General features: G+C 39.9%; 1 protein-coding gene across 8 annotated transcripts in view; it reads right to left on the minus strand.

Moving 5' to 3' along the window:
- The window catches only part of oxr1a (oxidation resistance 1a), a 117,871-nt gene that overhangs the window by 35,869 nt on the left and 68,824 nt on the right, over positions 1 to 13,178 (minus strand). For 4 of the 8 annotated variants that reach the window (XM_088999762.1, XM_088999761.1, XM_088999765.1 and 1 more), the window contains 3 exons: positions 11,786 to 11,868; positions 3,266 to 3,373; positions 172 to 285 (listed from right to left, as the gene is read on the minus strand). In XM_088999762.1, the coding sequence (XP_088855888.1) occupies positions 172 to 285; positions 3,266 to 3,373; positions 11,786 to 11,868 (305 nt within the window). The remainder of the gene's footprint in view (positions 1 to 171; positions 286 to 3,265; positions 3,374 to 11,785; positions 11,869 to 13,178) is intronic. The other 4 variants (XM_088999766.1, XM_088999767.1, XM_088999760.1 and 1 more) reach the window with 3 other exon arrangements.

Genomic DNA, 13,178 nt, shown 5'->3' on the forward strand with positions numbered 1-13,178 from the left:
TTACTTGTTTAGATCTATTTTATCAACATTAAGTGATTGATAAGCATGGTCGCTACAAGTAGTTCACGATTACATTATCTTCCAGTTTACGCAACAGAACATTGTCAATATTCAGGTGACCAATGGTTCTATTACGCAGGGAGTCATGTGACAGAGTTGTGGTCAACATACCGTCACCTTCTCTAAATCAGCTTCTGATGAGGTGGGGGACAGAGGGCTGATGGGACTGAGGGAAGGGGAGCTTCCAATACTGGAGACGTACTCAGGATCAGGAACATACAAAACCTGCAAACACAATACATGTCTGTGTATTTACACAGACATTGCCTTTGCACAGACACACATGAACGCCACAAGTACTGAAACATGCCCTAGGGTAGATCGGGAAAGATATCTGTCCATAACTTTATCTTTTACCAGATGAAAATGACAAAAATGAGAGAACACGGATAAGGTCAACAGTCTATTTACCACTCAGTCTGTTTTCAGAATAAGCTACGGTTGGGATGTCTTAATAGGTCATCCAGGTCATGGCGATTATGAATCTGTTCAGTGTTTCACTCTAAATTCAAATGTCTATTTTAGTCTCTCTTACAAAACAAGAGTCTAGGCACCTCAGGTAAATGTTTACAAATTATAGTTGGAATGATCATGATCGCCGATTATCAGTGGCCAAGTGTTCCTAACCAACATATATGCCAACAATTAATAAAAGTGTCATATTATATTACAGAACACCAGAATGTTATTCCTTTTAATTTACATAACATTACAGAACAAAATATACCTTGCTGGCACTACTTTCAACACAACCTAAACTCTGATAATACCCTTTCATCAATGACCTGAGATAACCTGCAAAAAGAAAAAAAATGCACAGCAAAATTAGAAAGTTGTTTCTCTGAAGTCACAATTTTCTGGCGCGAGTATTGATACTGTGACAAAAATGGAACCGTTCAAAATGAACTACAAACGGGTTCATCGAATGGTTGCAAATTTAAAGGAAAGGACGAAATCCTCATTTGACGACTCGGCGTGCACAGAGGGCAAAAGAAGAGGAAGTGATCAATCTTCCTTCCGTGAATCAGCGGGTAGAATTTAGTCACGTCACTGCAAGGATCACCTGGGAACTCAAAATGAACGAGTCCAGCATCTCCAGCCTGGAAATGATTCGAGGTTTGGCGGGGCTAATGTTAGCAATCAAATAATACAGTATTAAGAAAATTGTGACAAAAAAGTGTAGCAGTCAAGAGCAATTTGCCTACACCTCTATCACAAAGCATTAAGGATGACTCAACTTTCGGAGTCCACAAGCACGACTACCGCGAGAGAAAAGGTAAGTAAAGCTTAATAACACACTCAGGTAACCCTTACCAACTTGATCAAATGCAGGATACAATTGACAAGGCAAGAACATGTTGGAAAGATCAATAACACTGAACACAATCAGTTACAGTAAAGTCTCGTTATATCGATATCGGATATATCGATAGTCCTGGTTATATCGATACTATTTCTATGCACGCACGGAGAAAATTACATGCAAACAGGGTCGGATATATCGATAGTCCCGGTTATATCGATATTTTTTCAGACTCCCTTGAATATCAATATAACGAGACTTTACTGTATATTTATGCAAACAGGTCAAAGCTAGAAGGACGTTCGGTGTTCACTTTTAACATTCGGTTCTTACATGCACTGACTCTGCATCGTAACTACGTTTCCAACAATATCACATGATAGATAGTATGTGTTGGAACAGTTGGGAAACTATTCATCAAAATTGTGTCTGTCGTACGCGGCCTGGTAGTCGAGTGGTTAGCACAGTGCAGAGGTCGCCGGTTCGCGTCCCGGTCCGGCCTCCCTGTGTGGAGTTTGCATGTTCTCCCCTGAACCGTGTGGGTTTTCTCCGGGCCCTCCGGTTTGCTCCCACACTCCAAAAACATGCATGGCAGGCAGATTGACCACTCCTAATTGTCCCTAGGTGTGAGTGTGACGTGTACGTCTTTGTGTGCCCTGAGATTGGCTGGCAACCAATTCAGGGTGTCCCCCGCCTAGTGCCCGAAGACAGCTGAGGTAGGCTCCAGCAACCCCCGCGACCCTAATGAGGAATAAGCGGTACGGAAAATGGATGGACGTGTCGGTTGTGCCTCCACGTGTTTCACATGTGCAATAACGGTGCTAAGAGCTGTATTTCTATCTGTGTTCAGGAACGTTGTTTAACAAATAATTCCACTTGCTGTAAGAGCTGGAAATTGTCTACTTTTGCATACTACGCATCAAATTGTGTTGTGTGAATAGGCAATCACATGTTAAACGTGGCTTTATATGCAGTACGGAGTTGAACGGGTGAGTGGGTGTGGCTGTGGAGATAAATGCTGGCTGAACCAGTCGTTAGCTGAGGGAGAGACACCGCCGGTGATTCTACATGTTGCATTTCCACGTTCTACCTTTCTCCAGATTCAAACTAAATTAATGTCAAAGTAGTGCTAACAAATGACTGTGAATGAGTTGCATTCATATTCTGTGTTTCCATTTGTAGGTTTATGACTTACTTCACTGCTCGTCTACCAAACAAAAACAATCTTGTATTCAAAACTCAATCAACAATAAATAACGAGAGTGAGTTGAGTTGTATCACTGTGGTCTCTCTGGGATCCCTTTCGGTGAGAAAACGTGGAAACGTAAATTGACCGAACAACCCCATTAAGTGGAAACCAGATGAAACAAATTTACAGAAATATACACAAAAATGAATGAAAACGCCCTAAATAGCAGGGATCTAATCCTAAATTCTTCATTGTGAAATCTTAATGTAGAGTAGAAAAACAGTACAGGAATGTCGTACAAACAAGAGTTTCCATCAATTCCTAACGGTTCTCTGAGGCAAATGTAGATTTTTTTTAAATATTGTCAAATCTTTTCCTTTCAGCTTTCGGCCACAGCGAATCAGTGTCCTATATCTTTAAAACAAAACATTTTTATTTTAAATAAACCTGTGGTGACCAGTGGGATTTTTAACATGTTATAAGGACTGACTGAATTGCTTCAAAATGATAACAATTGAAAGGTAAGTAATAAATAGGGACATCATGTTAACTGAGTCGCAACACCACAACATAATAACTTTACCAAGAAGAGAAAAAAAATGCCGATGATGAAAGTTAGTGAATGCTTGTACAGGCACAAGGGCTTGCTTCAGGAAAGTGAAAAAAGGGATGGTGCAAAAGATAATAATGAAGGCAGACACGGCGGTTCACACCTGGCCAGGCACAACTGCCCGGGAAAATAGCTTGTTCAGCTGAACCAGCTCGTTCGGTGTGGTGTCAAACTTCAGTGCAATGCTGTTCAATGTGTCCCGAGACTCCACCTGGACCATGAGAGAGGACAAGAAGTCACATATTTGCTTCATTCGAGTGCATTCCCATAAAGGTCGTACGTACAGACATTTGTATATAACCCAGATTAGAAAAGGCAAACTAAAAGTAGAGTTAAAGACAATCTCGGCAAGCGTGTTAATTTATTTAGCTTGTTGTGCTTTGAAATTTGAGTTGTGAATTTAGGCAAGTTTGAGCCACTGTCAGGAATAATATCCCACGGAATGCACATTTCATGGCAAAAATATGAACTGATATGTAAGCGCAGCAGAGATTTTCTTGTGGTACCCCATACAAGGCCTCACCATTTCAAAGCAAAAAAAAGTGCCACAAGTCATGAAACATTTATTAGCGTTGCATTGAAAAATGCAGCCTGCCCCAGTTGGTTTAGGGTAATTTTAAGGGTTAAAATGAATTTGTGTGGACTGAATTAAAACACAATAAAACGTTCCCACTTCAATATCACTAAAATTTAATTCATGTGATAATTTAGACTTACGATTTTGAAATACATATCGATCAACATTCACTGGCAATATGCATTTGGGTAGGAGTCTCATATTTAACTCATATGGAGGCTGATGCATGGAGATACAGTGTGAGGTCGTATGGGCTGCACAATCCAAATGAACATGAAGTGTGGGCCTAGGAAATTTCAATGGGTAGAAACAATATGAATATTTGAAGGAAGGTTACACATTGACAAAACAGAAGAGAATGAAAAGGAGAAGAAGTGATGATGCACAATCGCACCTTTTTTTTCTCTCAATCAGATGCAGTGAAACCAGCAAAATTGCTGAGGGCTCATCATTTGCCAGCTAAATATAATGATGATTTGATGATCTGTTCTTTTTAAAACATTCATTTGGTTATAATGTCACACCAAAGTAACTGCATTCAAATAACCAAGTTTTCATTACGGTTCTTTTGGTTAAATGTATGATTACAGCCTTGCTTTCACCCAAAGATCCAAGTGCATTTTGTCTTCCACGAGTTAAGGATCATACTGGCTCCCTGTTAAACTTCGTATTGAATTCAAAATACTTGTGTTTACATTTAAAGCCATCCATAACCTTGCCCCCCTAACCATCTGACCTACTTCAAATCTCTGTTCCCTCTCGGTTCATCAGAAACACACACTTGCCCTTATCTTGCTACAGTTCACCTGGCTGGAATGATTAAAAATATTTAAAGGCAATCCAGCTCTTACTAGATGTTCAGCTTTTTCATTTTAGAATTGTTTTGATATTTTGTTTTCACAAATTAGTGTTAAGACAATATGGTGCTACTCCCATTAAATGTCACTGAATTACCATTGTAACACTTACTTTGTGTAAATGAACACTAATAATAATAATACATTTAATTTCCAAGCGCCTTTCAGAACATCCAAGGACACTTTACAAATAAAAGAACAATACACAGAACAATAAAAACGGATTTAAAGTAAACCGTGAATGTGATGTTATGTCCACGGTGCTTAGCTACTTTTTTTTTTCAGAGTAAAGGAGCCAAAAGAGTCATCTTTATGGCAAAGAATATTTCATCCAGACACCGTTAGCATTGATTTGATTCTCCCTCGATGCTGTTTGCAAACTCTCCTATCTTTCAAACATGTATTTATTTATTTTCTCCATGCAGCCACCTTATTCCCTCACTATGTCAAATGAAATCCGCTGTAATAAATACTGTTATGCTAATCAGAAGTGTCTTCCAGGAATGTTTGCACTTCATCATATAATGAAATAATTGTGTCATAAACAGTATATACACATCCTAACATATGGCAGTTGCTTGTACGTGTAGCCAACAGCTTTTATAGCAGGAGCTCAGACAATCAATCCTGATAAAATTATGTCGTGTCCAGCAAAGTCAATACGTATAAAACCAGTCAATGGCGCACTTTTGGTTCCTGCAGTGAGTGGAATGTTTGGGGTCTATGCTGTGGTTGTCATATTTTGGTTTGCGACCAACAGATGGCACTGTAGGGCCCCGCCTGCAGCTGCGATGCACAGGTGTTGGTCGTTTTAATCATAGGCAGATAAAAGGACTCACGGCATGACCATTCGTGGTTTGTTTCTTGTCATGTTTTATCCATGGTTCTGTTTGCTACTTTGGACGTTTTCGTTCGGATGATTTTGTTGTTTGAGATGTTGTTCCTGCCGAGTTTATTTAATACATTTTGTCAAATACACCCTGCTCCTCCCTCGTGTATGCATTTTTGGGGCCTACTACCACCCAGCACCTGACAAATCGAGACAGTGTTGGGACAAGGGCTGAGGAAAATTTAAATTTACAATTGTCGATACCAGTGGTTCTTACCTGTGGGGAATTCCCCACCAGTGGAGAATAGCAGGTTGGCCAAGGGGGGAATGACGGGTCATTTCTTCAGTTGAACCAAATATTGATGGCCTAGAAGCTAATAAACAAGTGCTAAAGTCTCATTAAAACTGCATTTTTGACTTATTGTTGTCGTGGGGAACCGGGAGTTGGCCAATTGAAAAGTGGGCAATTGAGGAAAAAAGGTTAAAAACTGCTGGTCTATACAAAGACCACAGTGCAGAGGTACCAGGTTCAATTCTAGCTCCGGCCACCCTAGATGGACTTTGCATGTTTTCCTCAGGCATGCGTGGGTTTTCTCACCTAATTTCATCTAATTTCTTCCAACATTCCAAAATCGTGCATGGCAGGCTGACTGAACACTCCAAATTTCCGAGGTGTGAGTGTGAGCATGGATCGTTGTTTGTTTCTGTGTGCCCTGCGGTTGGCTGGCAACGAGTTCGGGGTGGCCCCCGCCTACTGCTCAGAAAAAGCAGCACCCCCCTCGACCCAAAGTATTTTTCTATTATATATATATTTGATTATATTTATTTATATATATTTTATATTTCTACATATATTTATGATATAGTTTATAATAATAATTTTGTCTTGTACTTAAACACCAAAGAGTGTATGGGGAAAGTTGTTAAAATTGCACAACTGTCCATGTTTTTATGTTACTGTTGTGTTTATTAATTATGCTTTATGTCGACGATTAAGTGAAGCGCTTTGTTACAGCTGCAGCTGTTGTGATAGCTCTATATAAATTCAGATGTATTGTATTTTAATAAGTAGTTCGGAAGCAAAGTGCCGCTTTACATTTGACTGTTTCATCTATGATATTTTGTCATTGCAAATTACACACACTACAGAACCTGTTCTCTCAACAAAGGCGAATCCTCGGGTCCATTCATCCTAAAGTGTACGGCATCTTATTTGACTAGTTTTGAGCTAATCACCGAGCGGGTGATTCAAAAGTATCAGGCCAATATCATCCAATCAACAATGCTCGAACAGGAAATGGGCAGTAAAAAAAAAAAAAAAAAACATCAATGGATTTATTTACAATAACAAACGAGAATATTTTGTTTTATCTGCAAGCCAGATGTAATCATCAAAAGAGTCACATATGTCTCGCGAGACATGGGTTCCTGACCCTTGTTCTAGAGAAGGGTAGCAGCAGCCATCTTCAAAATGACTTGCACCTAACTCCTGGTCACCTTGCTTAAAGGTTAAGGAGAAGGATTACAAATGGCATTTGGCAAGAAAGCCCAAGGCTACTGGATCGATGTAATACGTTGTTGGCATCTTAGTTGTACTATTATGTTGAAGTATCAAGGGCAAAACAAAAAGCAACAGTCAATGAATCAAGCGGGAAATAAAAATGAATGTACAATTAAATCACTCATAATGACAAGAAGTAATTGCTCTTAATGTTATGATGGATGATTCCAAACGTGACATGACAGTCGCCAGGGTGACTTCATCATGACTAATTCAATGTTATGAAGCTCTGTATAACTATCTTTTCTGTTCCAAGAGCAGATCTAATTTTAGAGTGCTGTAAGTCATAACATTGTGTCCTTTTCAAGGGTATTCCTTCATGGATTTCTCCTTGTGTCAGATTAAAAGGCCTGTCTGTGCTTTGAATAAATTACTCGCGCAAAGACAGCCACACGAGACACCCAGAAGAAAGAACATTCAACTGACAGAACAAGTGGCAGATTTAAATTGAAACGCCATCTTTCTTGTGTTGGAATTATAGTGTCGCCATCAAGTTCAACACGTTGAATCCCCAGCCAGGGGAAACACAAGTTACCAACTCCCTTTTTCAGAATGAGAAAACCTTTATTCATCCCACAATACCATTTGATTTCTGCACACAATTTCCAGTGAAAAATGATCTATTTACCAATGACTTATCAATATAATTCTTCTTCCATGACTGGAAATCTACATAATACATTGATGTGATCTGAAAAACTCTGAAAAACAATTATATCATTCCATAACTTAAAGCAGAAATGGTTCCATACCTAAGCGGAAGTTCCACCTCTGAATTCTTGATCATCCAATCACAAACCTCGAGTGCGTTTGACAGAGATGAACATTGTTTCATTTTGATGAATAAAAATTTTGTGTGTTTAAAGTGTTTATGTTATTTAAAACGTAGCATCGCTTTAACTCTTAATGTCGCTGTCTTTATCCGTTTTGTTGTTTCAATTTCATTGATGGACAAATGGGAAGACGCTCTATGGCGAATGGGGCAGTGATTCATTATTTGATAGCTCAAGTGGGTAAGTGACGAATTATTATTTAAATGATTAAATACATTTGTAACACATTATTTTTTAATGAAAACATGACAACTCATTTACATACCTGTCAAAGATTACAATTCCTGTATAAAAGTTGTAGTATGCTGTACATTATTTGAATGATAACAAAATGCTAACACAAGCGGAAATGCAGACATCTTATCGCACATGTGCATGTTATGATTTTATCAATCCATCGTACGCAGCGCTAAAAAAAAAAAAAAAAAAAAAAAAAGATTGGTAATTACTTTTGCTGGTTTGCTGTGACAATAGTAGCGATTGGCGGCAACATTGTTGTTGGCTATCAGCAGTTGAGACAAACTAGATTTGAGCCAAAATGGTCTTTGTAAGATCGGTTCACAATGAAAAAAAATAAAAAATTCTTCCTTTGGGTGTTTGTATTTTATTTTATTATCTATAATGGTTTTATCATCATCATCATCATCATCATTATTATTATTACACACTTCATTTGCTGTGGCGACCCCTTGAAGGGAAAAGCCGAAAGGAAAAGAAGATTTATAAGGGCCTTTCAAAACTCTCAAGGCAAGGACGCTTTATAGTCGCAGGATAAGTTTTGCTGCATTCATCAATTTATTTTCTAAAGTCAATGGTTTTAATTGTTCTTAAAGGACAACCGACGTCACTTTTTTGTTTTTTAACTGACATCAGAAAAACATTTTATAGCATCTAAAATAGCCAAAACACGCAGGCTGATATTTTTAATCAAATGCAAAACACCAATAAAAATGACTTAAAAGTGTCCAAAATCTGCAAAAAATTGAGCTGCGAATTGGGCATTTTCAGAAATTCCCGCCCCCAGTTCGTGACGTCACGCCAAGACGTCTTGCATTGCTTGTGAATCAAAACAATGGCTTCAGATTCGGAGAATATGCTTTCTTGTTACACATCCAGTTATGAATATGATTCAAATATTTCTGAAGAGGAAAGCCTACATGTTTGCAATCGATTAGAGCATTTATTTGTCATTTTGAGGCAACATTGGGGAAAAATCTCTCACCCAAAAAAAGAGGCACAAAATGGCGACCTCCAGTGGCCACCTCCGCTTCCACAGGCTGATAAATTCCTTGTATGGTGCTTGGACGCCCTCTTCTGGCCTTCTGGCGGCTTTTGGGTGCAACACGAGGTCCCCAGACCAAACAAATACAGCAAAATACATTGACGTGATGGAAGGACCGCTACAGTGCGTCTTTTTTACGGTCAAGGACGACGGTCCTGTAGTGACGTCACATGCGGACTCGTCACCAACTCAAAAACAAGACTTCCTGAATATTCAGTGCGAGTCTTAAAAGGTAAAATATAGCTATATGCGGTGGAATCTTTGTAAAGTACGCTCAGTAGAAGTCATTTGAAGCCATTTTCCAAATGTTGGACACAACTTGTCCGGAGACGTTGGTTGTCCTTTAATGTTATCATTATTCATTTTATTTAATAAACAAAATAGGCAAATATTAACAGATTAACCTTAAATAGATAAATTGATAATAGATAGATAGTCCACGTGCTCTAAAAATAACATTATTTAAAATGATTTTTATTGAATCCAGTTCTTCTGTTCTCAGTTATTTGACTTGCTATGGTTATGTTGATCTCCTATTTAAGGTTAAAAGTTATAATGTGAAAAATTAAATGAGGTCTTTGTTTACAATGAATGAATGAATGAATGAATAAATTAGAATATTAGAATGGGAGAGTATTTTTGTGCCTTCTTTAAAATAATGAAAGGCTGAAATTATGTTCATAATTCTGAAACACTTTTTGGTGGATTATAAAAACTAGTTTATAGCAGACATACCAGTGCACTTCAGATCAAAAGTCAGAACAAACCATTCAATGACAACAGTGAATGATGTGGCACACAGCTTTGAAAACGACCATGACCAGTGACATCGCCTGAAATTAGGGAAACAATTTCATTTAGAATTTCAATTCAAAGTTCACTTTTGAAGCCGCTATCTTCCACCGGGACAATGCCTATAAGAGTAACGTCAGCCACAAAATAAATGCAACAAAATGTAGCTGCATATTCTAATTCTAATTGGTTACAATATGGCAGGTAACACGTGGCACATATTGTGGGACATGGTGATGAGATATAGAGTACATGTCCTTTAAGAGCTCCATTTTGTTTGAATTTAGTTCATTTCTGGAACACAGTGGATGAAGTGCAAACCTCCGTTGAGTGGCACATTTTTGTGGTGCTCTTTGCCTCTCTCATGTCTCCATCTTGTCTCTCCTCAACCATCTCTGCTCTTCCCAAGAAGGCCATGTGTGAAGGAGGGGTGCCAGGGAGGGGGTGAAAATATCGATAAAGAGGCATAAGAAGAAACATGGCATTTTCCTGTAAAGCTGCGAGAGAGATTCCAAAGTTATCTACCAGAGAGTAAAATAGGCTGGCCCATTGGCACAGAAGATGAGTTTAAGATAAAGCTTTTCCTCACACACTGTCCCAAGTGTCCGTCACAATTTTATGTGGGTGGTATGTCATGTTTGTGTGGTTTTTTTATGACATTTCTTCTGGCCTCATCGTAGCTTGTTGCCGTCGCTGCATGTTCGGCTCCAGGAAAAATCATTGGCAACGCTTAATCCATCCATCACACTATCACCAACCAGCAATGGTTGCAATGAGGAGGAACAACAGAAAATACTGACAGCAGATAAGAAGAGGGTGGCATCCGGTGGGATTCAGGTGTAAATGTTTTTCTGTTCCAAATTCCACATTAGATGACTCTGTCTTTGTTTCACCACCAATATATATTTTTGTGTTTCTGTTCATGTCAGGGCCAGGACACAATGCATTTTACCACAAACAGCTGGTAAAAAAATCACCAGGTAAACAAGGTTCTTGTCAAGCTGCAGGTCAAAAATGACTGAAAGGTTAGCAAGGCAATGTTGGAGATGAAGGAAGCAGCTGATCCCCATTATTTCAAGAAATCTGTTCCAACAGCCAAACAACATGAAGAGTGACATGAAATACATCTGAGTATGCCATACTTTGGCTCTCTTCTTCTCTCTTTAGCAGTCAGACACATCGAATGAGCGGCGGCACAGTGATCCAACTCCTCACTGTTGCCACGGAGAGGGTTGAGGAAAATCTGTCTGACTGCAGCTGCATTTGAGGGTCATTTCAAGAACATCAAGCAGAGCAGAATCAAGCTCTATGTACAGTTTGTGCCACTCGAATGTGAGCTACACTTCAACACTTAGTTACCCATCCATAAACAATAGCTAAATCGATGGAAATGACAATGCGGTTGGAAGGTCATTCGCAAGCACAGCGAGCACTGTGGTGGAATGCTGCCGATATGTGGCACAGAGAATGGGGGGGGGGGCGCATTGTGTCTGTCTGTCTGTCTGTCTCAAATTCGTGAGAAACACGCCTGTCTTGCTTTTTAAATATGAAGACAATGTAGATGTAGAGGAAGTTGTTTTAAACATTTCCCACAACCTTTCAGCCTACGCCCCCCCCACGCTTCCAAATGACAGCACAATAACATGAGTCTCAGGTACACGTGTTGCACATGCAAAAACCGACATCACTTCTTGTCCTCACTGATGACCGACCAAGCATGGGTTGACACGGTGCACGTAAACACACCCTGCAAAGCTAGTCAGGGCACCAGAAATCGGCACCAGCTGACGCGCACACAGAGCAGCTGCTGCACCATGCAAGCAGACGATGGGCAGACCCACCAAAACGACATTAGACAAATAAAGAGCTTGTTTGTTTTGTGAGCTACTCACAGAATATTCAATGGTCCCTTTCGGTCTCTGGAATGACATGCGCCTCCCATCCTTCTTCTCTTGGGTCTTCTTCTGTCCGGTATCTGTAAGCAAGCGAGGCAAGGTACGCATTACATTCATGTTCCTCTCTCCCCAGCTTGTCACAAGCTGCCGTTTCCCAGCCCCGTGGGTAGACAGCTCATTCGTCAACAGTGAGGGAGCCAAGCCAGCCAGCCAGCAATGTGAGCTACGATGCTGGACATCTCTCTTTTCGCCGCTCTCTCTCTCTCTCTCTCTCTCTCTCTCTCTCTCTCTCTCTCTCTCTCTCTCTCTCTCTCTCTCTCTCTCTCTCTCTCTCTCTCTCTCTCTCTCTCTCTCTCTCTCTCTCTCTCTCTCTCTCTCTCTCTCTCTCTCTCTCTCTCTCTCTCTCTCTCTCTCTCTCTCTCTCTCTCTCTCTCTGTTAGAGAAATACACTACCCAACCACATTGTAAACATAATGTTATTACACTTGCCTGATTCTTCATTCAAACACAGCTTGATTAGCAGAATCACACAATCTCCCCTCCCCCCCTCTCTATCTCTCCCCCTTCTCTGTCTCTCTCTATCGAGAAATTCACGATCCAAACACATTGTAAACATTGTTTTTTTATTCTCTCCCGATTCTTCATTCAAACACCGTTTGATCAGCCGAATCACACAATCACTCTCTATCTCTGTATTTCTCTTTCTTTCTTTTGCTATCCACTCGTGTTCTTAGAGCATTTCTCACAATGTCCTCCTCTGCCACTCTCTTCTTCTCCTCTGAAGAGCAATGAGAGCTGTCTAAAGCTGTTCACCTTTCCTTTGCATTATTGCTCTCACAGAACAGCCGACCTCCATCAGAGCAGAGCTCTGGATGTGAAGTTTCCTACACAGGAAAAGAAGACGTTTGGTCATAAGATCAGCTTAAAAAGTTGCCAACTGTGTGCTGTCACATTCTGTATTTCGCAAGTTTGCGACGACATGAACCTTTCGTAAAATGGATAAAGAGTAAAAAAGTTGTACATATTTTGGGGCACAAATTCTTCTCACAACTTCACCGATCATTCCACGTACTTAGAATAGCAGGCGTTAATTAAGGGACTCACCCTTTTGCCTGCTCCGCTCTGATCAGTCAAACGCAACCTTTGTAATTAGCAAATCACATTTTATCAGATCGTGATTATGTTACAAATGTAATTAATCGTTCAGCCAAAGTATTCAAGAGTTGCTGTTTGCTGCAGTGGCACAAATACAACTCAAAATCAAATATGCCGACTACACCTACTTACAATCTTCCACCGAAGAAAGCTCGACCGAGGGAAGCTCCACTGAGTGACAAAATCTAACTCCTCTCAAGAGGATTGGCTCCAGAGCCCAAGCCGTGAACTTGGG

The sequence above is a fragment of the Hippocampus bargibanti genome, linkage group LG06 (genome assembly GCF_051943395.1).
Source record: "Hippocampus bargibanti isolate YZ-2025 linkage group LG06, ASM5194339v1, whole genome shotgun sequence".
NCBI classification, from domain to species: Eukaryota; Metazoa; Chordata; class Actinopteri; order Syngnathiformes; family Syngnathidae; genus Hippocampus; species Hippocampus bargibanti.